Below are 26,611 nucleotides of genomic sequence, written 5' to 3' on the forward strand. Positions count from 1 at the left end.
CGTCTGTCCGTTAGTACGGTACGCGGGCACTCCTCGATATTCGTGCTGCATTTGGCCCAAGCATCATCTCGAGAAGAGCAACAGTTATGCCCTCAGATCATCGCGTCATTGGCTGACACGGTCTAATATCAAACTTCGTCACGCGTCTATACGCGGTAAGTAAATATTTTTCTCTTTTCAAATTTAATATTATTTGCGAAAAATCTTCTTCGATTAACTAAATAAATAAAATACGAAACTATGATTATAATTAAACGAATCTTTGCTAGTTTATAAAATATTCTTGAAATTAAAATAATTGCACGAAACAATTATTCGCGACTGGTAAACGCGGCGTGAAGTACCTTATACTGAATTTAAATTAACTTGCAATCTCGCGAGAAATGTAAAACACCACAAAGGAGGGACCGAAATACGATTCTTTACAAGAATTTATATCTCCCAAGTAATTTCTTGCTACCGCTTTTGAACTCGCGAATCATCTACGGAAATGAAGAACTCGTACAACTCGGGCATCGTTTTAATACTCTTAATTGAACCGAAAGAAACACAAGGGAACTTGCTTTTTCAAGTGATTTCAATGTAAAACTTGGGATAGTTAGAATGCAATTATTTAAATACAAATATTTATGGTAATTTAACGAATGATAATTATATTAAGGGTAATACTTTTTATAGTTTTAGAAGATTATAAAAACGTTACGTTTGAGGAACAAGTGTGTAAATCATTTTTAAGTAAAATAGAACATAAAGAAATGGTTCTTCTAACAGAACTATCGAAATAACGATTCCTCTTCGAATCGAAAATTTCTCTAATTATTTCGTCTCTGGGTAAGGGTTTTAAAATGAACGAAAATTCCATTCCGCGAAAGGTCCTTTCAATTTGTTTCGTCTCGTCGTTGAAGTGGTGTTCGCGGTCGTTATTTTTTCCAATTATCTTCGCACATGTCTCCGGCAATGCTGTTGTTACGCTTTTAGAAAGGGATGAAGGTCCGCGAAGCATAATGTACAATGAGCGTAGTACGAGTGCTGTGGGTACTAAGCATTGCGGTTTAAGCTGTATGGCGATGTATGCGCTGTGATTCGGGGCTACGCTCGCCGGTACCGAGTAGTTGTGCTAAATGGTTCGCAAACTAATGTTCAAAATTCGGGCAATGTCGCGATGATAGTGTACGTGTGAGAGTTCGGGGTATAGGGATGAAAGAGAATAGAATGGAATAGAATGGAATAGAATGGAAGGGAATAGGGTGCGATGGAGAGGGTAGATGAGGAAGAGGGAAAGCAACGTCTGCGAAGTCTTCCTTAGTTAAAACTTTTCAAGATTGAATTAAATAAAACTGCTACGACGTTTCCGTTATCCTGTTTTACCTCTTTCGATCCTTTTTTTCCCCCCTATCTCACTCTTTCACGCGGCGTTGCAATGAAACGACTTTCGAAATAATTAGTTCAGGAATTCAAGAACCTGTGAAATACAGTAATCGGTATTGGCGGGTACGTATTTTTTGTTTTTTTTTTTTTTAATTGCAAAACGTTTCGTACGGTCAGGTAGGAAAGAGTTTCGCGTGTCCACACAATTGGATAAAATCCTTTTTCTCGAACCTTGTTATGTACCCTGTTGAACGCCTATTGGATTTTATACAGTTGTAACGGGAAATGGAAACAAGGTTCAGTTTATTTCTCTATGCATAGCAAATCTCATTTCCTTCGTTCCTATGTATGTATGTATATGTGTAGGTATATACGCGAAACAGATATCTTATTCCTTTTCGTACGATCAAAATCGAAGATTTCTGAATATTTCTTCGAGAAATCTGACCTCGATTTACATTGTTGTTGGATGTCGGTAATTTATAAATGCAACTGGACCTGGTCGTACGTAAATGCAACGAATGTATTAGATTGTTACATATCAGAAATCGTAGATTTGAAAATGTATAAAGCCCGATTCAATTTGACAGCGTAAAAATTAAAGTGAGAAAAAGTGGTATCTAATGAAAAATAAAATACTCCTTTCAAACTTTTTCATAAAAACAAATGATAACAACATAATTTCACAAAAATATTTAATTGCTTCACTAACGAGTTCAAGTGAAACAATAATAAAAGGCTGTTTAAACGAATATCTGATTAAATTTGAAAAGCAACAGAGTTTTTATAAAAGTACACATTACAATAATAATGATAAATGTTTTTTTTTTGTTTCATTAAATTTCAAATGTTTCAATCTATATTGAAATTTCACGAAAACAATAACAAAACCTTTTGTGAATATTTTCCATACGAAACGACTGGTTATTATTTACTATAATTTACAATTGCGTGCTTGTATAATTGTTTCAACCTTCCAGCCCGGTAATTGGTTTTGAATTTAAGCCAATGTATCTTTATGATGCGAGTTGCGAATTATGCTTACTTTGTTAACAATATACCGTATTACTGAGGCTCATTCGAACAAAGGAATACGTCAAGAAGATATATTAGAAAGCAGATGTATATCCGGCAAATGGGATAAGAGGGGTGACTAGCGTTGTATCTCATTTGCATGAGTGAAACAGATATTGAATTGTGGCAGAAAATTGTTGACTATTGAAACAGAAAAGGATTAAAGGAATAAAAAAAAAAAAGTGCTTCGAAATCGTTGTAGAAGAGATACAAAGCCCTTTTTTCTCTCGTTCCTCTGGAATTGGCTATTCTCCAATTAAAAGGTACTTTAATTTTCATCGAATTTTACGATGTTTGATTCGACGCGATCACGATTCGTCGACGCACGGAAACAAAGTCTCCCAAAGGTTTCGAATCGTATAACGATGCAACGGATAAAGAGAATTTGTAAATGATGAGAAACGGAAATTCGCCGGTTAAAACAAACATTTTCGCGATGATCCTTGATTAATTAACGAACCCTGCCTACCCTTACCCACCTATCCTTTTTTATCGTGGGGGGAGGAAATCGAAAACTTCCCTTATAACAAAGCTCCCTTCTAATTTTCACCATAGTTTCTCTACCCTTTCATTGCACACGTTGCATCGTCGTGACGAGGGATGGTGGTTATATAGAGGAAGTGACGAAAGTGAACGACAGGAATAATGGACAGGTTTGGGTAGAGTGGCTTCCCGTTCGGTAGGGGCATTTGTTCCACCGACAGTAACTCGTGCCCGTAATAAACATGCCGTGCTAGCAGATTGACTGATGATACCGTTCTCCATTAGATGTTATTGCTGAGCTCCTATAACCTTTCAACATCGTCGGTATTCAATATATCCACGGGTAACGGTAATTATTGCAGTGGCGCATCTCGAAAAAAGAAGAAGAAAAAAAAACAATAATAGGCGCCCATGAAAGATTTATTTTTGTGAAGCGTTCCTACGAAGAAAGGGATGCAAGAAAAAGAGAAAATAGAAAGCAAAAGGAGAGTTCTGTTACGGAGCTAGCCGGTGGCTGAAGTGACGATAGTTGAACGGAAGTTGTAACGCAAGAGTAACTAGTCGAATTCAATTTCACCGAGAAAGGAGTAGAAAATAGCGAAATTTCGCAGAAATCGTATCGCGTCTGATTAAATAAGAACTACACAGTTAGATATAATTACCTCTTCGTTAACTAACTGGAAATACAATCTTCCAATTAGACTTCTTCGTATTGGATTGTTGCGTGATCTATGAGAAATACATACAATTTCATTCGAATTCATTTATTTAAAAATATAATAATTAATTAAACATTCACTGTGGTGATAAATTTGCGCATTGAAATCGGCCATTTAACATATTCACAATAACCTAATAGAACAGGAAAATCAATAAATTAAAATACATTCCCTTATACTGTGAAAAAAAGATATTTCATTGTTATGTCGTTCATTGAATGAGATTCACCACTGTAACCGAGAAGAATCATTTACCAAACCTTATTTATAACCATAATGAATAATAAATTAATTGTGTATCTGGCTGTCTCGAGATTTTATTTAAACCCAACACACTTTTCAATGATTCGGTGTGGCTCGGCTCGTTCCCTTGAGAGTTGGCATTAAGGGGAAACAGAGAGGGTAGAAAAGAAACGGAGAAAGGGCAGCACGGGAATACCCTCAGGCGAGATCGTCATTATCATAATTTTTTCTCAATGTTGCCTAACGAAGGTGATACTGAATGCGTAGAAGGCATGTGCGTCGGGTATCGGGGCAAACAACGGGCTAGGCCGAACAGGTGGGGTCTTGGTGAACGAAGGGGGTTAAAAGGGGCACCTCGGTGTATCTCTCTCTGTACACAGTCCCAGCCGCGGGGTGCAACTTAATGAGCTTCCTGCGTTGGTTCCGCTTGTAGTGCGCATCACTCCCGTCTCTCGCTTTTTCTATTTTTTTTTTTTTTTTTTTCCACGTTTTCTGCCTCCACGTTCGCAGACGTCGTGTCTGGATCCATTCAAAAATCCGATCGTCGACCAGTCGCTTAGACGCGGATGTTTACGATCGAAGTGGATTGCGCGCCATTGCTGTTTCACAATAGCACTACGAGGTACAAAGAATGGTGCAAAATTGACTGTTAAATAGTAAAAGAATGGCCTGTGACGTTATAGGGGTAGCAAGGTTAAAAAAAGAAGGACCCACCACTTCCCTCGATATTCGAAAGTTGTGCATTATGTAGAGGGTTAGGGGTGAGTTAGGTTGAACGAGACAACTATTTTTGTATAACCTTTCCTAGGAAAAAGGGTGATTTAGGGGAGAGAGGATCTATCATTCCAGAATTACTACTTCACAATTACCACGACACGATGCGTTATATCAAAAAATGCTTTATTCAATATTCTTTTTATTCAACCCTTGAAACCAAGTTGTGAGCAAATAATCATATCGCGTAATTATTGAATATTAAGACGACTGGTGAAGCCTACCGTGTCTATTATTGTACAGTTGCGTGCGACATAAGCTTCCTTTAATTAAAAGGAAGTATAAAGGAAGAAGTGTTTCATTAACTGCCTTGTTTATCCATGTCTCTTACGTCTGAGGACAAGTGGTTCCAAATTAGGGAACTTCCCTGGGAACTTCCAAATCTAATTCTATCGTATTAGATTAAATCTTTTATAGCGTGTTATATATGTACTATTGTAGATCTATAGAATAGTACAGATTTTCAATGTAGTGTTAAAATGTAATTGGTGGCGGGATACTCGTCGATACGGATTTTCGGTCAAGGATTCTCTGTGGCAATTATTGGCGGATACCGCCGGCACAACTTGTCTGCTTCGACAGTGTATTACGTGTGGAGCAGGTTCGCCGATAATTTGCCCCGTACTTGACATATTATTGTATTAGAATCCATAATGGACTATTTCCCGATGTGTTGATACAGTTGATCGTAGAATTAATTTACTGGATTAAACGTAGATAAATTCAATGGATTTTTTGGTATCAAAATATTTAGAATTATTATGCCTGCTCTGTTCCTTCTTAACATTTTTCTTATTAAGAATGATTATAGTCATTCACAATCAGTACTACTTATTTGTTTAATAAATTAGGATTTAGATCTGAATAATCTATCAAGGATTTATCCAAATTGTATTTTTTTTTTTTCTACAAACAAAAGTTCTGACGAATGCATCAGAACAATGAAATAAATGAATTTCTATGAAAATAGGTACATACGTTTCATGGAACATTTTAGATTTAATCGTCAGAAAATGCATCCATTGTAACCGGCTTTAGTTTCAAGAGACGAACGCGATAAAAGCATATTCGATTTTAGAATGTTGCATGAATTGCTTGGTGTTGTTTACAGCAAATGGTGAAACAAGAATTTCCGCGGTTTAGTTAAGTGCTGCGATACCATGTGCCAGATTTGTCGCCTTTAAACCTCTTTAGGTATGTACGCTTTTTTGTGCCAATTTCAGCTCTGTACAAGTTTCGTGGTCTTTAGAGGATTGACCTGATTCTCTGATTTTTTATCCCGATTGTCTCCTCCTTTTTGTGAATTAACGTGTTGTCTAAGAATAACAAAGCCTTGTTGTTGTTTTTCACTACAGTTATTGTATGTAAAATTGAATCAAGTTTATTCAAATACAATCGAAATGCGTTTCTTTAGAAACTTCAAAATTCAAAGATTCTAATAATCAAAAGGTTTAAAAATTCTAAAATTCCAAAACGTTCATATTTTCAAATTCTAATATTCTAAATTTCTCAGCACTTTACACTGTTAATAGACCATCTCAGAGAAAAGATCCTAGTTACACTAATAAGATAAAAAGGTAATTATCGCCTTGACTTATAGCTAAATTTGTTACAGACTGATTTCTGAATCCAAAAAATTTACCCATGCGTTCCGATACTAAAATGCATTTATTGATCTGCTAAGTGTAATTGAAGATAATATAATGTATTAAACTGTTAGTTCGGTTATAGTTGGTGCATTACATAACGCACATTTATTACGATGAACGGCGAACAATAACCGCAAGAATTCTGCTGCATGCAGATATAATTTTCGTGAAACTATTTCTGCACTTAAAACTGGCTAGCAGCCTGCATAATATATCGGGCAATATAACATGTATCAAATTATTCCTTACAACGTACGTATTGTATCATTTTCGCGTGTTCATTTAACATGCTATATTAATAAATTGAATTTGTTTGAACGAGTTGCAATATTAAATAATCAATGCAACCACGTTTATAAATATCTCCCGTGCAACGTACCACAGTTGAAAATATTTATCGACCGATCGAATCGTCATTTCATTATATTACCGCGACTAAATTGATTTTAATTTTTATTTGAACACTGTCGTCTGATTGCTCAAATAAAGTAAGCTGCGTTATATATTTTAATTAACCACACAAATTATAGCAAACTTGTATACTTTATAATAATATTTCAAATAAAAAAATTAATCTAAGTAGCTAATTAAAGAAATTTTTAATAATACGAGTGATGGATTCATGGAAAATCAAGTGTCGTGGAAATACCGGTTATTCCAGGATAGGAGTAAATATTTTCTTCTAACGAACGATCCTTTAACAATGACCGCAAGCTTCTCACGGCCGAGATAACTCGGATTCTCATAGAACCGAAGGATCTTCGAACTCTCGGAGAATTTGCAGCGCTATGCATGCACGGTAACCTAACCAGTGTCATAATTGAATCTGTGAGAAACACACTGCAAGTGAGATTAGAAGCTGTGCGATAGTTTTGGTACATCTTGACTCCTCGCGTCCTTTACACGGGCCATCGTTGAACACCGCTGTACGCAGCAGTTCGAAAGCCTGTTCCTCGATAAACACCAGATTAGCCGTTGAATGCAAATATTTCGGTGCGAAGGTGGGAACAGGATTGATTTTATATCGACATTCCACGACAGAGATTATTAAAATCCTCAACTACAAGATTTGATTCTGCGATCAAGTAAATGATAGCTTGAAGACGAATAATTATTAATATTTAAAATATGCAAATTATTTTACGGTAGATTTTCAAAAAATATAAAATTTCTTTATATACAGCATTGTTTTCGAAGAGATCCAATTCGGTCCCAATTTTGATATTTAACCCTCTCGCTCGGGAATCACGTATGTGCACCGAAACCCAATACCTTTTTTTTCTCTGAAATTTCCACGATTTCCACGAAAACAGGGAATAAAATCCCGTTTGTTGAATTCGCCCGTGTCACGGGCGCAAGAGTTCGTCAGACTGTTCGAAATTCCAAGCGAAAATTCCACGTCCAGGCTGGATGAGATTCTCGCAATTCGTGGCAAGCTAGCTGCAGGCGGCAGGCCTTTGTAAAGGTTCTAAATCTCTCAGGTAATTCTATCAATCTTGTATAACATACTTTTATATCGACCTTGATCGTCTCACGCATCGATGAAACTCTTCCGCCCTGTTGCAGGCGATCGCGTGCTTCATTTCCCGCGATTCAATTTATGGCGCGACGGAAGTGCATAAGTGAATTTTCCCTCCAACAGCTTGGATAGTGTAATATTTGCCGCGTTACGTAGCGAACCGATATCTGTGACAGTTGCATAGCAAATGCAACTTCGGTAGAATCGTTTCTGAGTCTCGCGCGTGTAAGAGGGTGAGAGATAGGGGTAGAAAGAGAAACGGTTGCGAAAGTAGGGTCTGTCGGTGTAGCAGAGAACGGAGGAGGCGAAGTCAAGGTGGAAGGCAACTTTACAGACAGTTTAAACCACAATCCTTAAGTTCCATCGTTCCAGGGGAGTAAGCGAGCAGCACACGAACCGAGTTCCCTTTCCCGTGCAAACCTAACTGCGGCTATTACTCGGCTGGCACAGTCTCTGCTCATCGATAGTCAATTTGCCATTTCGTGGTATGTTACGTGTACCTCTCCGTTTCGTCGAACGATACACGGGATACCGGAAGTTCAAGAAGTACGATCGATATGCCTCCGATAGTATGTACATAGAGTTACGATGCCACCACCGATTCGAAGATCCAATTTCAGATCAGGAGAAATCATTTTTATCGTTACAGATCTTTCATTTCTCTGATGAATTAGGCCTAGGAAGAAATTCCTTTAACCCTCGAACGAGCGAGCTGGGTCAATCGCTTATGGTCTTAATTCAATGGTTAATGGCTGTAGTAGACGATTTTATTCGCAATGAGAAATTCTACATCGGATGTATCTTTATTTTTTTATATTTTAAATTGTATAGAATGAAATATTATCGTATAGCTATTAGTTTACAAGCCGTATAATAACGAGGATGAAGATAAAATTGCTTTTGAATACCCCATCGGATCAACGGTTCCGGGGGAAATTTAATAAAGCGAGAATTTTCTCTGTGTGTGGAAGTTAGGAGCCCTGGTCTTCCCTTTTTGTACTTGTACAGGGTGCTAATTATTACTTTTCGCGTGTGAGACGGTACACGATACACGATACGTGTTAAAATTTTAACGATACACATCACCGAGCCCTGTTTCGTTAACAAAGGAAGCCGGGACACGATGCGACCGCAGCCGAAGGCACGATTTACGTTTCCCACCGAAACGTGCCACGAGTTTGAATAATCGAAGTTTTAAGGGACGAGAAGGGTGTTCGACAAACCGATACACCACCGTCATTCTGTGTGCGCGCACGCGTTACCCTTCGGTTAAGCTAAAAAAGTGAATTATTTCTGGACAGGGAGAAAAAGGTATCACTTTTGTATAGCAGATTAAAGGGTATATCAAACTGATGTCGAAGTCCTTTCTCTCGGAGCACGACACCGCACTATCGTCAAACGACTCCGCATCATTGAACCAAAACTTTCTTCCCATTGACTAAACCACCCTTAATGGCTTATAGAAACTTTCACGATATCACCGTACGAGAAATTTCAAACGTTCTTTTAAGTGACCGAACTTTTATCGCGGCCGGCTCGCTAATAGACGATAAAGTTGCTAAACTTTTGAAAATCTAAGTGTCCATCGGTACCATTCATACGATTGATTGATATTGATATCGTATCGTATGACATAATCACGTGTAATGGAAGCGTGGTATATTAATTATCGCGAGGCTCATCGGTGGCTAGTGCCATGAATTAATTTCAAGTAACATTAACGTTAATTAAGCAGGGTAATTAATTTGAAAAAAGGATCGTATTACGAATAATTGAAATTATTTTAAAATTAGTAATTCTTAAATTTACGTTTCAAATATAATTTGATTATTAAATTTCGATTAGGTATAATAGAGGGTATAAAATTACAAAAGTCATCGATTTAAACACGAGTACTGTTTGATACGTTGGTACTTATGGTCACGGTGTAAACTTGAAAAATATACAACCATTTCCCATGTCGTTTCGGATCATTTATCCTGTGGCATGGTGGGAATCGGGGGGACCAAAAATATGTCACTCACCGATCGTTGAATGGCACCATTGTATCCACAATTCAACTTGGAATTTACCCAAGGTTGACCAATGGTTGATCAATTCCACTGTCCATGATGTAACTTGTGCTCAACAACACTAATGGAAGATCCTCTTTCACAAATTACCACTTCGTTCGCTAACAAGTTCCCCGTAAACTGGTACGATTTCGTATTCTATTATTATTAATTAATTCTCGAAAGGTGAAGCTTAGTCAAATATGACCCAGACATCCGAAAAATATCGGGTAGTATTTCTAGCGAAGTTAAACGTATCAATTCGTCAATAAAACTTTAACATTGCATTAATATTTGATTATTAATACGGTAATATTTCTATTAATATTTCACCAATTTCCTGTCGAAACATGATTATTGCAATAAAATTGATAAACTGACGATAAGTTAAATTGTTCTGTCTCACATTTGTACATTAGTTAATATTACGAAATAAAATACATCATACGGTGATGGAAACTTATGCATACTCCTAATTTAATAGAAATGACGTACAATTCGTGTAACGTAATTAAACTATGACATACCTTCTTGCTCAATTACCCCGAAATTCTCGATTGAAACATTAACACAGTCACAAATGAAATAAGTTCTTTAACGTTCGACTAACAGCAATTAGCTCTATTAACTCTTGGAATAACAAGCTAGGGTATCTTCAGGAAACTTTGTCGTTATTATTACTTTTACCTATTTCATTCGATCTGTGGTTCTCAGATCACAGAGAACGTATTAAATTCGCAAAGATTTAATAACGCTCGAAGTAACATCCGCCCAACGTGTGTATTCGATTCGGTTTGAACTCTGAAAAGTTGTTACTTCCGCTATAGTCAGACTCATCGATAGTCAATCGTTATTTCCTGCCTTTTGGTACGTTAACGAGGAGAAAGGAGGCGCATGGAAATGGGGGATAAAAGGAGCGAGGAAGGAAGCGAGAAAGTGCAACTGCAGTTGCATTTTCCCAGATCACTGAAAGCGGTCAAATGAATATGCTAGAAAGAACCTACGCAGCCTGTATAAGGTTTAAAATTTTGCATAGAATAAAATTTTCTCTTACCACCAACCCTATCAAAACGATGGTTTCCATACTTTTTTAAATTTCATGTATAAGGAAAAATGGTCAGTTTCACGTTTATTAACTTGTTCAACTTTTTCGTTCAACAGATTCTTGGAATTTCTTCCACGAAATGAGATCCGTAGAATATTACTTGGTGTTATGTTCATTATTTTATGGTTTATACAGTTACTTTAATTAATACTCGGATACCACTTAAATGCGAATATTACGTTACTCGTATTTAATTGACTCGAGTACATTTCAAAAAGACTCGTCTTCCTCGAAAAATCAATAATGGAACTTTCACCACTATTATTCCGAATGTCACATGCTGAAAATTTCATCGGAATTAGTCGATTAAATTAGTTTCGTCCGATTTCAAACAGTTATACCGTTTTAAAGAATGTTTAAAATATTCATGAAAGTAACTGTAATTAATTTCAGGAATGTTTGTGAAAGTGATAAAATCGAGCGAACTATTTTAATCTTATATTTTTGGAAAATTGTGAGGTAGCATTTATCGTTGAGACGATCACTGAAAAGTAAGTAGAAGAAAGTTCGATAAATCAGCCGACTATTATAAACGTATTGCAAACAAATATCGAACTGTTGAGGTATATGTCATGGAAAAACTCCACATCCTACAGATGTTGGGAAATAGTCGAAATCTGTTCCCTTTCACTTTTATTGCACTTCAGATAAATTAAGGGTTGAAGACGCCTGCGAATTTCCAGCGACTGTCGCCGTATTTTGCTTAGTTCTAATTGTGCGCCCGTCTTGTACAGAAGTCTTCTTTCCACCGTTTCTAAATATATATAATTATTTACACGCTATACTCTACGCGAGTATTTATTTACATAACCCTTCAACACGAACGTATGAAGCAAATACACATTTTCAATAAACATCGGCTCTATTGGCACAATTATATTGACAATGTACATTGACCGTCGGAAGGTCTCTTAACTCGTAGAAATTTTTCAATCCGAGAACAGGAATCTACCCCATGAAACAATTATCCAGAAGTTTGTACACTTCCACACACGTACGGAACAATGGTATCCAACTGGTACGTATTAAGCAACGTTTTCAATTCTCAGTCTGAATGGTGCTTCCACATCGCAGACAGTGTTAAAATCGATCGAGATACCTACTTAAGTCGTATTAACCGAATGCCTGATTCGCTAGATAGTTTGAATGTGGTATTTAGCCGCGGCGGTAGCAAGTGTACCATGTAAACTGGCCTAATGGAGGCGTGCTACGGTTGTGGAGAAGTGTGTAGGCATTATCCATCGGGTGGTGCTCGAATTGCAGTCGAATCGAATTACGAGTTAGTAACAGTTTGTCACGGGTTTTGCCGGCACGCTTGCCCATCTGGTCTTTGGATCCCATTTGCTAATTTCGAACCTGTGAAATCTCCTCCCTACCCAGACCGCAAAAGATCGATCCTCTAATGCTAACCGTGGAAGAAACTTAAAAAAAAAAAAAAAAGAAAACAGAGCCATCGACCAGTTAAGACGGAAAGATTTGTGTTGCTTAGTTAGGACGAAGGTTGCTTGTTCTTGCGGGACAAAAAGTCGAAGCTCGACGGAAGTAAATCCGATGAGAAGATTAGCTGAATGCAAAGGAACCGGTGAACTAAGAAGCTTCCGACGCGACGACGAGGATTCGATCAGAGTGCTACGCCAGGAACGTGTACAGTTTTTAAGTATATGTGGCAAGGATATACCAAGGCGAACAAGGCGTAAAGACAGAGGGTGGTAGAAACCAGAAGAAAGTGGAAACTCGTAAGTAATAGCTCCGACAGCAAACCTGGTAAAATGAACGGATAGACGATGCCATGGAACGACTCTTATTTCCTTTCGCGCTTCACAAGTCAGGATAGTGGAGGAGAAAAGGTTAAAAAAATGCTAGCCGTTAGAAGAAAGAAGAACACGATAGACATGGAGTTAAAAAAAGAAGGAACAAAACAACCAGGCCTGTGTATGTCTGCAGGAAGAGTCGAAGTTACCCTTTATTCTTTTACTTCTTTTTTCGCCTACATATCTTCGTACCCTCTTACGCGGGGCGTTCTTGTTCTACTGCTGTGGGGTGTCGGTTAAGCTTCAACGTTTAAGACCTTCCAAACAGACTTCCGAAGCTTTCTAGACGCACTTTACGTGCAATGGAACAACCGTTTCCCACGTGTAAAACATTTTTTATTTTATTTTACTCGATAACGTTATCGGACTTAAGGGGCTACTCTCCTTTGTACCGGCCATTTCTAGACGTTCTATGGGATTAAAAATTGATGTATCAAGAAAGTTGAAATTTTCCCTACAAAGAAAAAAGAATATGTATTTTATTATGAAAGCTTCAATTTTCCTATACGTTAAAGAGACGATTACAATCTTGCTAAATTGAAAAACACAATTTCGCATTGAAAATTTTACCCCTTGTATATGGAAATACGTTCACTTTTTATCTGCCATTTCCACTGAATAAATGGGACTCTTCTTTTGGATAAAAAATTCACGTCGAGCCGATTTTTCACGTCTCTCTGTCATTTTTCCGCGAAAATACAACAGGTTATATTCCACCAATCTGCGTCTCTGATTTGCTCTTGATTTGACTTTTCAATGTGCAAATAACAAAAATGTCGAAATGAGCGAAAACGTACGGAGTATTAAACTGTACAAAGAACTTTCGAAACACGGGAGGGTGTACGTATGCTTCCTATATTCCACCCTTCCTGTACTTCAACGCGGAGTGCAGCGGAATATCGGTAAGCGGCCGGTAATTATTCATGGAGAGTTCATTTTACGCGATATTCAGACGGTCCGAGTTTATGGTGAATCAAAGACGCTTTTGGTACTCAAACCACGTCCAGTTTCCTTCGAGTCAGAAGTGACCAACAGAACGGCTCATTGAATCCTGAGAGAGAGAGAGAGAGACTCGTTGTCTGTTATTCTCTTGGTAATATAGCATGCAATTCTCGTTGCACGCATTTATAATACTCTGTGTATACACTTTGGATAGACGTGCAAATGTATGCTCGCCGCGGAAATTGGTGTTTCGATGTTTAATTTGCTATGGTACAGTTAATGACGGATATTCAGAAGATCGAGCGATACCTTGTTTTGCTGTTTAATTATATTCACGTTTCATATAAATGGTATAAATAAAGGGTACTTCAAAATATCCGTGTTCCTACGTACAATAACGCTGCCAAGCTTAGGAACTCTTCAGCGAATAATTACTATAATTACTCTGTCAAACGAAAGTATTATTATTAGACCGCTGAATATTATGCGAGGAAATTCATTTCGTAACATCAAAAGTCTGACGAAAATTTGATCGCATAATAATATTGCAGTTTGCAAAAGATGACAACACGTGCTTTTTATTAATTATTTGAATTCAGACTGAATTAAATTATCAATGAAAGGTATAGTCCACGAAATCTTTGCTCATCACTGTACAGTCGAACTAAAAACTCATGAAAAATTGGAGAGCAAACTAATTAAAAGACAGATCGATCGGCAACAATATTTATTCGCGGGTGGATACAATAGCGTAACAACCTGCATGAGGATGAAACGCGTATTTACCAACGGGTCAGCTGTTGCAATTTCCACTGCGATTAATTGTTCCACTTTAGCAGCCTAAACAGTTTTCTTTTCTTTCCTTTTCATCCACGAAACCGAGGCAACGTCACAAATTACAGCCACGGTCCACGCGAAATATTTCCCGCAACAATTTCCTTTCTCGGATTCCCCGTGCGAAAGTTTAATCGCTAAAAGCTTTTTCCCCTGCCTTGTTTCCCTGTTACGACGTTGGCCTTCTGTAAATATTGTAAAAACAACGAAAAAAAAAAAAAAGGAAAAAAAGAAAAAAAAGGAAAAGAAGAGGGTAATAAAAAGGTGGCTACCGGCTCTGATGGCCACCACTCGACTGTCTCGTATATTCGGTTAAAAAGCGGGAGTTCCAGTGAAACGCGATGCACTTTTCGCGGGACTGTTTAACGTGAATATGTATGCATGTCGAGCGTCGTGGTTCACAGACTAGATGGTGTGGTAATTTTCCCTACACCCCGATACACGTACGTATGTACATACATACGAGAAAAGTACGGTCGAAATTTTTGAAGGTTTATATACATAACTTCGTAGTTGTCCGTGCACTTTCATTTTGCACGATGCCGTCTGACACAGGCCGTGGATCCGTCGCTGTCATCAGCCTCCACTGTGTTTATCAGACAGGCGAAACAAATTCATTTTAGCATTTTTAATATTCCAATAACAAGAATGAAATTTATCATAAATCGTTAACCCTTTTATTGCTATCAGTGCAATCAGCTACGAAATTTTGGCTTAAAATGGAAGATCGAATAAATTGAAGCTTAATTTCAGTTAAAAAAAAATGAATCCTTTCATTTGACTAAAAATTCAGGTCAACGACGCAGCTGATTTTTGCTTGAATAACATTCTAAATGTGTCGTAATGTTTGTAATGGTGATGTTACCATCTCTGTTTCGCTCAGGAAATTTAATCTCCACAGATCCATACCGGGCGACCATAGCATATTTTGACAAAACCTTACTAATTTCCTTTTTTCTAGCTATAATTCATACATTTCTGTATCCTAGAAATACACTGAGACGGAAAAAATGAAATAAATTCTCTAATAATGAGAAAGCAATCGCGATATCATCTAGTCTCTTCCCTTCTCAAACAATTAATCATCGATCGGTAAACAGTAGATATATTAACTCTGGTCTACGAGGGGGTTATTTAAGTTAAACGCGTCAGTTGAAGCGGAATTTTTGGCAACGCAAAGAGAACGTGGCTCGAAGTCATAAAGGGCAGACTTTGGTCCGAGTGAAATTTTCATTTGACGACTGGCCTTATACGTACGATACACATGCACAGGTGGAAACGTTTAGGCTAGCAGACGTGTGTCCTGGATGATTCGTTAGTGTGCGTATCGCATGGTTTCGGCTAGAGGGGTGTCAGTGAGAATACTCGGCAGAGGGTAGAAGTTGAAAAGGGAAGAGTAGAGGCACGAGGCACCCACTATTCGAGTATTATTGCGGCGCTGGCTGAACGAGGGTGAGGATGGGATATATCAACGGTTGGCGTTTATGTGGCGACCAACTGTCGAGTTAATATTCACGCGATTCGGGTTTGACCCCTTCTCCGGACTAGCTTCCGTAGACGAAGTCGCGAAACTCTTGACCTCACCTTCCTTCTGACAATCAGAACTCGCCAACTGTCCTCCGTCAGATTTTAATGAGATTTTGCGCATTGATAGATCGTGTTATTACACATTTCTCGTCACGAGGTATATTCGAAAAGAACATCTCATTACGGGCAAAAAGTTTGTTTAGGTGTAGGTATATATGACATTTCGTTATTAAATCCCCAGTGTAATTAATAGAGTAAATGAAAAATAAATTGTATTGAAATTTGAATCTTTTGTTACAGTACGTATGGCGTATGGCTTGTTCTATGGTATGGCATCGCGGGACATTGTTCTTTGCTTCTTCCTCGCCGCCTTCCTGTATTCAAGTTTCGGTAAGTATCAAAATGAGATATTCGAGCGCTCTTCAGTCGATCATGAAAAGTGGATGCAAGCGAGAAAGAAGTTTCGAAATCGTTCGGAACACGGACGGATAAAAGTTACAAGTTTTTTAATCCCTGCAAAATGATAGGAATGAATCTCACCCGTTGTATCCGTAATAGCATCCTGCCCGCTACCTTTCTCTCCACGCCACGTTTCTTTGCTCCACTTTTCGGGAAGAATCAAATAAAACGCCTCTGAAAGCACTATCGGAAGTATCCAGCTTCCGTAAAAGCATTCCCACGTGCAGCTACCAAGCCAGAAATTACAACAGCGTTCACGTCTAAACATTACAACCGACTTTTTCCCTCGAAATATATTTGATATCCAATTTCTTTCTCTTCGTCGTACTACAATTACGCGCAACAAAAGAGTATATAGTTCACGGTGATTACATTTCACCTGTTTTTCATTTCCCTTCTTATATGACCGACCATAGTTATTATTTAACTCTTCTGATCCCGACGTTGATGCATTACACCGAACAGAATTTCCAAGTACTGGACTTTTACCTTGATTTTTCATGTTTCGTAGAAAGTTTTCCAGTTTTCAAAAATAATCATTTTTCATAAAAATGAATAATATTCAGACTAAATGACTAAAATGCAATATTGTATGCAACAAGATTTCTATTAACCGTGAAACGTCGGGTAAGAATGGTTAATAAGGCGTTGGGAGATTGCGTCGCTCACGATGATACGGTCAATAAACACCCTGAAGACCCCTTTTTCTTTTCATTCTTTTTCCGCCCCAACGCGAGATCCACGTGCCGCGCGACAAAAAGCGCATCAACAAGGAACAGAAACGAATCTGAACGGGTGACAGGGAAAAAAGAATTATTACCCCATAACTTTGGTTGGGAACAGTTACCATGGATCTTTATAAAGCAACACGCGCACGACTACCGACTAGATTTAAGCTACGCGTTAACAGAGATGTAAAGATTAAATATAAATAAATAAATCTATATCAAACAGGGTGAGATGTACATATGCGCACCCCTTGTTGAAAGTCATAGAACTATGACTTCTGAGCAGATGAATAAATGAAAGCGTAGATTTTCTTTTTTCCAAAGTTGCAACGTGTAAGTTGCGGTTCCTTGTTTTAGAGTAAATAGAGGGTAAACTAATTAAACGCAAAGTTGCCGGATCATTAATCGTACGATCGTTAATTACCCTGGCCATAGGTCAAGCGATGCCAAAGTCCGAGGTCCAGCCCGAATTTCTAGCACTTCTGGAGAACCATACGGTCACTCAAGGTCGTGACGTCTCCTTCACCTGCGTCGTTAATCATCTTCAATCTTACAAGGTAATTGCATCTACGTGTTGCCGTAATTAGTAAGTCGATTAAGGGCAACGCTGCGAATATCGTAGATAATGGACTGGAATCGTATTTGTACGAACAGAAACAATATTACGCGAAACTAACGATATCATAAAAATTGGCAATTATTGATTTTACATGGAGGAAAAAAAAAAAAAAAAAAGAAAAAAGAAGAGACATACATCCATGTCATTCAATGCGAAGGCAGCCTATTCTCAATTCTTTACATGTCAAATCAATCCGTGCAAATCCCTTTTGATTATATTCGTTATAACGGGAAACAATAGATACACGAATTAGTTCGTTAAAATACAAACGAGATTAATTTAAAAAAAAAGATCACGATTCATTTGCCATATCTTCTTTAATTTAATTCTTTTTTGTTTATAACGATCTCATATTATATTAAATGGCGGATTTTGTAAAAGAAATAGCCTCAAATAAAATATCGATAAGATCTGGATATTTTCTCGTTAAAGAAAATGATGATAGGATGAAACAGAGGTACCGTGTCGATTATGAAAGTACATACGTGTGCACTTTCATTGGTCCACACCCGGTTCTGTCCGAAACTCCTTGTGGGACAGACCTGACGAGTAATTCACTTTCGAGAAGAAGTCCAAGTTTGATTGCGCGCTCGAATCGACAATCGCTTCTATCGCGAGATGAAACGTTCTTGGCGCGTGTTCAGAGGATTTCGTCCTGGTGGATTCATAGGATAGAGAAGGAAGACGTAGAAGTGACAGAAGAAGAAGAAGTAGGAAAAGTGGAAGCATAAGGGAACCGAATGTTATACCGAGGAAGGGAATATCCGGGGGAAAGAAAGGAAGTCCGAAAGAAGGGACATAAATCAGAGACGCTAATATAACGTGCACCACGAATGGGCCTGATTTTACCACTTCAACAGTATCTTACTTTCTTTTCACGATTTCTCTCCGCTCTTTAGCATTCGCTCGCAATTTGTATGCAAAGGACGATCGTAAAAAATAGTCAATTTCAACCGAACAGAAAGAAGAAATTCTTTCGTCGCAATAATTTTCATATTTTCTCGAAATTAATTATTTTAACTACAATAAAAAAAATCAATAAAATTATGGTAAATAACATAATGAAATTTTACGACAGTCAACATATTAAATTCATAATTTAATTTTCTTTTTCTTACTAGTTTGATGAATTAATTTTATCATATACACCGAACGTGTTGTAACGTAATAAAGTGAGAAAATCATTTTCTCTCGCGTTGCCAAGACTCCATTACGCTCGCGTCATATTCCCGTCGGAATTTCACGGGTGGCGGGCCAAGATTTTCCGAAATTTCCTCGACGGTAATCGTTTTAAACGTTCGCAAAATCGATCTGTGTCCGGGCGGAACAATCCACATAGGCTCGCGTCGATTCAATGTCACCTAACGTGAGAGATATAACAAATGCCGGGGCACCGTTCGAAGCTGATTGTTTGCGCAAAGATTATTCCGCCAACAGGTAGAATGATTCTGACGAGTGAAGCGGCGAGCAGTCCATCAACGTTATTTATGCACACCTTAAATTCCATTGCCGTTGGATCAAAACCCGCTTTTGTTCGTGATTTAAAAGCCCTTTCACCGGTTCAATAGAACCGTCGTTTGAAATACGACAGATCGGAGCGGCCAGGAAGTATGTTCGTACAAACGAGACCGAATAGGGGTGGGGAGAGAAGGGTGGGTGGTAAAGCACAAACCCGATTGGAATTTGAATCCTGGAATCCAATAACAGTGTTCATTGACTTGTGCCACGATTCTCAAGTAAACAATTACGTTCCAGGTAGAAACGAGCAAACGAATGTTCACGTTTGCTGTAATGAGCATCCGCGATTGTATAATGTCATAATCGTAGCTTGTTCATTAAAAAAAAAAAAAAAAAAAAAAAAGAAAAAAAACATCTACCTTCGATTTTTCTCTTCTTCTATTTATCAAGTTTCTTTCTGTAAATAACGATAGCCGACATTCTGTTATCTTCGACGAAACATATTTCGTTTCAAGCAAGAAGTACGACAATGAAATTATACGGTAACGCGAATCCCTTCCATCGTTAGTTTATTCCGTAACTCTCGTGTTACGGAATAATATTTGCGTTACGAAATTTAACAGGTGCATTTACCGTGAGATTCATGAACGCACGGAAAAATAGCCGAGAAAACCACTGCTGCATCGTTTCATGTAGATAATTCGTGCGCGTAATTAATTCAACGTTAATATTACACGTGCATTCATAATGTACGTTCCTTTTTAATACAAGACCGAGATACGTAGAGAGAGAGAGAGAGAGAGAAAAAAGGAATGGTACGAGTTAAAATATTCAATTTGCCGGTAGTTCGCGCTTTCCGAGTGAAAATTTCATCGAACGAAACGTTTCGTTAATTTATTATTCATATCCGGTAACGACCGCAAGGCCCGAGGGAAAGTCGAAGAGGAAGAGTGTAATAAGATGGGTGCCGGATGGAGGTGTTTCAACAGGGAAGGTTTAACTGCTAGCTAATCAAGAAAGTACCCAAGGTACTAGGAACGTTCAATAGACACTAAAGCACGAACCACGACGACCGGGACGATCGGTCTTATTGTTAGTACGTTCAAGAGTGGGAACTCTTCTTCATCTATAAATCAGTTGGTAGAAATGAAGGTGATAGAGATACAGCGGTGGGCATATGTTTAGGAACATAAGAATAATTGTGATTTTCTTTCCTCGTTGAATTTCAAATCTCGGTACATCTACCTAACAAGGGAACATCGGGGACTGATACACTTCGATTTTGATGAAACTTCGCATAAATATTTATTAGACCTGTTTATGAAGATAACGGTAATTCGTTGGTGGCCGTTTTTCACTTTGAGGGAGATATCAACCCTTTTTACGATTGCTTATAAATCGTAAACAACAAAAGATATAAAAAAATAGTTGAAATAAAAGTTATACAGTTTCTTGAGGTCTATAAAGCTTCGTGTAAGTTTTTTTTTTAAATCATCCTTTTTACAAAATTGAATTACCCCTCCCCCTCCGTTTTGAAAAATTTTACGCAGTTTTATAGACCTCAAGAAACGGTGTAACTTTTATTTCAACTATTTTTTGATATCTTTTGTTGTTTACGATTGATAAGCACGTATATAGAAAGGGCGGTTCGGATAAAAGGGTTGATATCTCCCTCAAAGTGAAAGACAGGCACCAACGAATTACAGTCATCTTCATAAACAGGTCTAATAAATATTTATGCAAAGTTTCATCAAAATCGGAGTGTATCAGTCCCCGATGTTTCCTTGTAAGTGGACCCGAACGTATTGCACAGAATAAGTTTTTGTTGTATTATTATTTCTATAACTTCGTCCGTGATGATATAACAAGAGTTTACTGTACGTGGTATGTCGAGCATTTTGTACAGAATCGAAAACACCATAATACCCAAAACATATAACGAACTAATTCTAAAACGGGTATTAGAAACGTATACTGTAAGTAACACAGAGAGACGTCGCAGTCGCGGTTTATAATCAGTTGCTGAAACGGCGGAACGTTCATGTTCGTGATTGTATTAATGCAGGTTGCCTGGATAAAGTCGGACTCCAAAGCAATTCTGGCCATTCATACACACATGGTCGCTCATAACCCACGCCTGTCTGTCACTCATAACGGACATAACACGTGGAAACTGCACGTGACCAACGTTCAACCGAACGATTCTGGCACGTACATGTGTCAAGTTAATACGGATCCTATGAGGAGTCAGGTTGGTACGGTCTTCGTCAACTTAAACACGTTCTATAATATGATTTTCCCTGTCAACTCTAGGTAGTAGCGTACACCAACTGAACGTGTATGATACTCTTTTTACCGAAAGTTATACTAACCTATTCGTAAACATGCACCAGAACGTATTCACTTATTGTTATATATGAAAATTAATTTAGTTCTGTTTTGTTAACTTTGTATGAAATTTTCAATAATCTTGTTTCGAACCTTGAGTAACTTACAGTAAAAAAATGAAAATTTCTTCTCTAACCAGTTTCATACATACACGAGGAATTATTTTATGAGGGTGTATAACGAATTTTTTGGAACTTTCATTTGTACTCGATGTATAGAGTATTTGATTGTTCGCGTTAAACCTTTCAATATTAAGCGGCAATAGAATGCAAACGAAACGACACGAGTTAATAGGTAACTCGTTGTACATTTAAACGTTTGACGTGTCAAAAATATTGCTATCGAGGCAAGATAACATCGACGAAATTTTATCAAAGGGCGCGTGAAAGCATGAAAAATCGATCCTTTATTTTTCCTAAAAAAAAGTGAACGTAAAACAAAGCGACGCGTTATTTATTTTGCGTTCGGTAACATTAGTATATATCAAATGGTCAATTTCGAAGTGTAGAAAGTCTCTGACGTGAATTGATGACAATTCGATGATATCTTTAGATTTTTCTATGTTCCGAAGTCGGCCATTTGATATGATACAAGCTAGTAGTTACGAGCGGACTTCCTGTCTCAGTATTTTTTCGAAGCCTAAAGCCAGATTAAAGGCAAGTCTCCGTTGAGCAATCGCATTTGTTGAGGTTTGAATCCGCGGGCTAAGCTTGATTTAAATGTCCATGGGAACGTAGCTTGGACCACGAGGTCGGATCCTTTTTCCAGTGGAAAGATAAATGATACTATATGGTAGCTTGTAACGATCTTTACACAGACGGGACATATGAAGGTAGTGATACCGCCCGATATCATGGATTTGGACGACTCGGCTGATCTAACGGCTAAAGAGAACAGTGATCTGCGATTACGATGTCGAGCCACAGGGACACCGAAACCTACGGTCACTTGGCGTCGAGAAGACGGCCGAAATATCACCCTTCGAACGGAGCATGGTGTCCAAAGAGGTAATATTTATACAAATCACATTTCAAGAATTATCAACGGTAGATAGAAATACTTCTTTTCGACACAATCATTAATCATTTTCTCAATTTTATTCTAGAATTAATGAATTAATGAATTTTTCAAATAACATTTAATTCGTTTATTTGATAAAAGTGATATTTTATAACATCATGTAAAGACTTTCTCCCGTTAGATTCGCCTAATTTATTTGATGCCCTCAAATTAGCCGATAGACTAATTAAATTCAACAAATATGCAGGTAAACGAGCATGAAATCACGTGTATGGAATGGAAGATTTTTTGAAATGATAAGAAAAATAATATTCCACGCGAGTTACGTGAAAAAGGGAAGCTTTTGTTGAACGTAAGAGAACGCGTAAACGTGGTACGGTCGGGTCCATCGCGTTCTGTGGAAAATCAGCCAGCCGATTAGCCTTTCTAACAGTGAGTGATGGATGTTGACTTTACATATATTTCCTCTTCGCCGACCCCATCGATTCGCATACCCGATTGCAATATTCGCTGTGTACACTGCACCGCGAAAGTGTCTACCACTCAGAATCTATATCGTGCCAGTGATTCTGCCCTAAAATGTATATCTTCCCTATATCACGGTGGTTACTCACCCCTGTTTTTTGGATTCTTAATGAACTAAATTCGTTTCCTGTCATCGCTCGTCGAAAATTGTAATCGAAACGCGGATATTAAAATGGAATACCATAGACAGCAAGATGAAATCGATTGGAAAATTCAAGAGGAAAAGGAAATCTAGAATGTCAAGTGGAATGAAAGTACTGTAAAATCTGTCTATCCACTCGAGAATTGTGTAATTTGATTTTGTATGTTATCTTTGAATTTCAACATAATGAAATACTTTTCGAATTAAAGAAGAAGAAAAAGAAGAAGAGAGAAGACCTTTCTGCAAAACATATTCAACTAATATACTTAATTATATGTATAAAAAAAGTATGTCTTTCATACAGAGAGAATATGCACATGTAATATGCAAACGTAACCAAAATTCAGGAACACATATTTCACTTACAAAGGTCTCATTTGGTTCATACAAACGTATTACAGCTTAGCGAAGTAAGTTGGTTCCTGAGTAATGGTATTAAATTTAATAAAAACGTAATTGTGAGATGATTAATATGAAACTTGCTCAGGTTTGGTTGTAATTATACCAACATGTACATATCCTTGCATATTCTCTATAAAATACATTCTATTTTACAAGAATAATTATTACATTAATTGCTCGACATAATTTGTTTTTCAACTTTCATTTACTAAAGTGGCTAATTTAGCGGCGTTATTGCATTCCACGGCAATTACATTCTAATGAATTATTTAACATCGTGATACAGTGAAATCGTACGAAGGGGAAGAGCTTCACCTAAGGGGTATTCTACGACAGGAGATGGGGTCGTACCTATGCATCGCGTCAAATGGTGTACCACCGACGGTCAGCAAAAGATATTACGTGAACGTTCGTTGTAAGTGGCGGAGTCGCTCTTCAAAATTTCCCGAACAAACTTACATAATTAATAATAGTTTTCTCGGCGCAGTTAAACCGCTGATTAAAGTGTCCAACGAATTAGTAGCAGCCCCGGCTAACAGCGACGTCGTTCTTCATTGTTACGTCGAGTCATCGCCGAAAGCATTGAACACATGGTACAGAGAGGACGGTAAGGAATCAGTTGAGCAATATCGAATGGCAACGGTTATTTCTCATTGTCACGAGTACGCGTTCGGTTTAATGATCGCACTCATCGTGTAACGTAAACTGTTCCTTCCGCCCCGATATCCTGTGGACGTTGCAGGTATAAAATTATTGCCGGACGAGAAACACAATCTGTCGGAGGTCACGTTGAACGACTACGCGTATCAATTAAATTTCACTATCAAGAGATTGAACAGGGACGACTTTGGAAGCTACACGTGTTCCGCGGAAAATCTACTCGGCAAGGCTGACGGGACGATAAGACTTCAAGGTAACTATCATTCTACATTATCAAATATAGGACGTATAGGATGGATGGCCTGTTTGCTCTTGACTTTAACCGTTCACCGTCAAAGTATCATATTAATACAATTTATTCTCTTTGAAAATTTTACAAAGTATTCGAACCACTCGAGAATTCTTTTAATGAAATGATTCCAGAGTCACATTTAACGAGGACCACTTCGGTACCGATACGTAACACGGAATTCATCGGTAAACACGGGCCGAAAAAGCAGACCGATAGGAAAGGGAAGCTCCATTTGTTCGGCCGAGAAGGAGCTGGTTCGTTGTCGAAAAATAGTGGAAATATAGGTCATACAACGCCTATGCTCCGAAGGAACAGTTCGAACGCTTTGACGGACAGCAACGCGAAAAAATCGAAAGTTTCATCATATCCGGCACCCGCACCTGCGCCAGCGAATTTTGCACCGACACAACTGAACGTCCAGAACAGCGTCACATCCTCGCGACACTCGCGATTAAACTGCGTAGGATTAATGCTCGCTTTCATAGTGATAGTGATCTGTAGCTCGTAAAGCTTCACCGTTTCGTATGTACGGAAGAGTACAAATCACCCTTTTTTCCCACCCCCTCTCGCGTCTAGGATACACGGAAGCTCCTATCGCGTGTACACTACCTACGAAAGCTACTCTTACGTACGAACAAACTACCTTCGAGAGAGTTATACTTGTGTTCAAATTACACCATAGTTTCCCAACCGAGGTAAACCGACGGGGTGCTGTTAGCCTTAGATAGAGTTTCAATTAATTTTTCAAGTAAAATTACATTGAAACTTTTACACTTAAGTATTTTACTTTCTTTATTTTCAATATCACGTTTTAAAGTTACGAAATTACACGCACAATTACACTTGCAAATTTTAGTAGTAGCAGGCGCTGCACCCGAGGGGCGTGGTGAGCTAAAAAGGGTTGGAAAACTATGGGCTACGGCTATACTCACAAAAGTTACCATTGTGTTCATTATATCCTCTGTACAGTTACCTTTATACTAAGTTTGAAAAAATGACCCTTTAATCAGAGTTCACTTTGACCGATTTATTAGAATGAAAAAGCTCGGTAAAATCCGAGGAGGATTCCTACTCCATCCAACGGGACCGAGACAGTAAATGCGTACAAATTCACGGCTTACAAACCTCGACCGAAACGTTTGAAGAACTGGAAACAACTGAGCTTTGGCCCTGCATCGAGCGCATGAATTTCCAAACATATCCTGACTCGTCCCGATGGACGGATTATAGTGATTTGCAAGAGGAAGGTCAATGAACATCATCGACTTCGGACGATAGATGCGCGACACATGATCATTCTACGGTGTAAATAACGAACTGTTTCTATGACAATAACTGTAGCTGTATACGATGAAATCGGTAGAAGAACGCTATTGATCACCGATCGACCCGATAACCGTCGTAATTAGCCAAAGTTCTCATGAAAGTTCGTTTCTTCCTAAACACGGATGTACAGTTATTTTCGAAAGAACTGAACTGTTGTGAGTTATTTAGTGCGGGTGCATGTTGAAACGAACTTCTGAGGCAATCGCGATAAAAAATGATATTGATTTATTGTTGATTTTCAGAGCGATCAAACCGATAGGCGATTTTACACGGCCGATCTATCGACGTTTGTTAAACGTTCTCGACAACATACATGGATGTATTATTTATTGATGTTAACGTCTCGGTTGTGTATTCGTGTATATAATCTAAGACAATAAACGTTGTTTTTACCATAACGTGTATCTTCTTTTATTATAACAATCCTCCCTTATCCTCCTGGTTATCAGAGGATAACAATAATTAATAATAATTTTTTTATTTTTACACAGAT

At 38.1% G+C, this 26,611-nt stretch overlaps 1 protein-coding gene across 2 annotated transcripts; it reads left to right on the top strand.

Moving 5' to 3' along the window:
* Nucleotides 1–26,485, top strand: LOC117600388 (lachesin). Of its 2 annotated transcripts, XM_034315779.2 has the most exons (9): nt 1–155; nt 16,400–16,489; nt 17,722–17,843; nt 21,429–21,614; nt 22,569–22,758; nt 24,127–24,255; nt 24,328–24,447; nt 24,583–24,753; nt 24,924–26,485. In XM_034315779.2, exons 2-9 carry the CDS (start codon nt 16,405–16,407, stop codon nt 25,298–25,300), a joined length of 1,380 nt encoding a protein of 459 aa, XP_034171670.1. In that variant the 5' UTR covers nt 1–155; nt 16,400–16,404; the 3' UTR covers nt 25,301–26,485. The 2 variants fall into 2 exon arrangements, with proteins under 2 accessions (XP_034171670.1, XP_034171669.1); XM_034315778.2 differs by having other exon boundaries at nt 24,127–24,447.
* The last annotated feature ends 126 nt before the right edge of the window (nt 26,486–26,611 follow it).

The sequence above is a fragment of the Osmia lignaria genome, chromosome 15, assembly GCF_051020975.1.
Source record: "Osmia lignaria lignaria isolate PbOS001 chromosome 15, iyOsmLign1, whole genome shotgun sequence".
Lineage (NCBI taxonomy): Eukaryota > Metazoa > Arthropoda > Insecta > Hymenoptera > Megachilidae > Osmia > Osmia lignaria.

Excerpts from the sequence above, each read along its gene's own strand:
- LOC117600388 (XM_034315778.2), top strand. The coding sequence starts at position 16,405 with ATGGCGTATGGCTTGTTCTATGGTATGGCATCGCGGGACATTGTTCTT. Across the intron at positions 16,490-17,721 it reads CTTCCTGTATTCAAGTTTCG|GTCAAGCGATGCCAAAGTCC; the intron begins GTAAGTATCAAA and ends CCCTGGCCATAG. Across the intron at positions 21,615-22,568 it reads CGGATCCTATGAGGAGTCAG|ACGGGACATATGAAGGTAGT; the intron begins GTTGGTACGGTC and ends ATCTTTACACAG.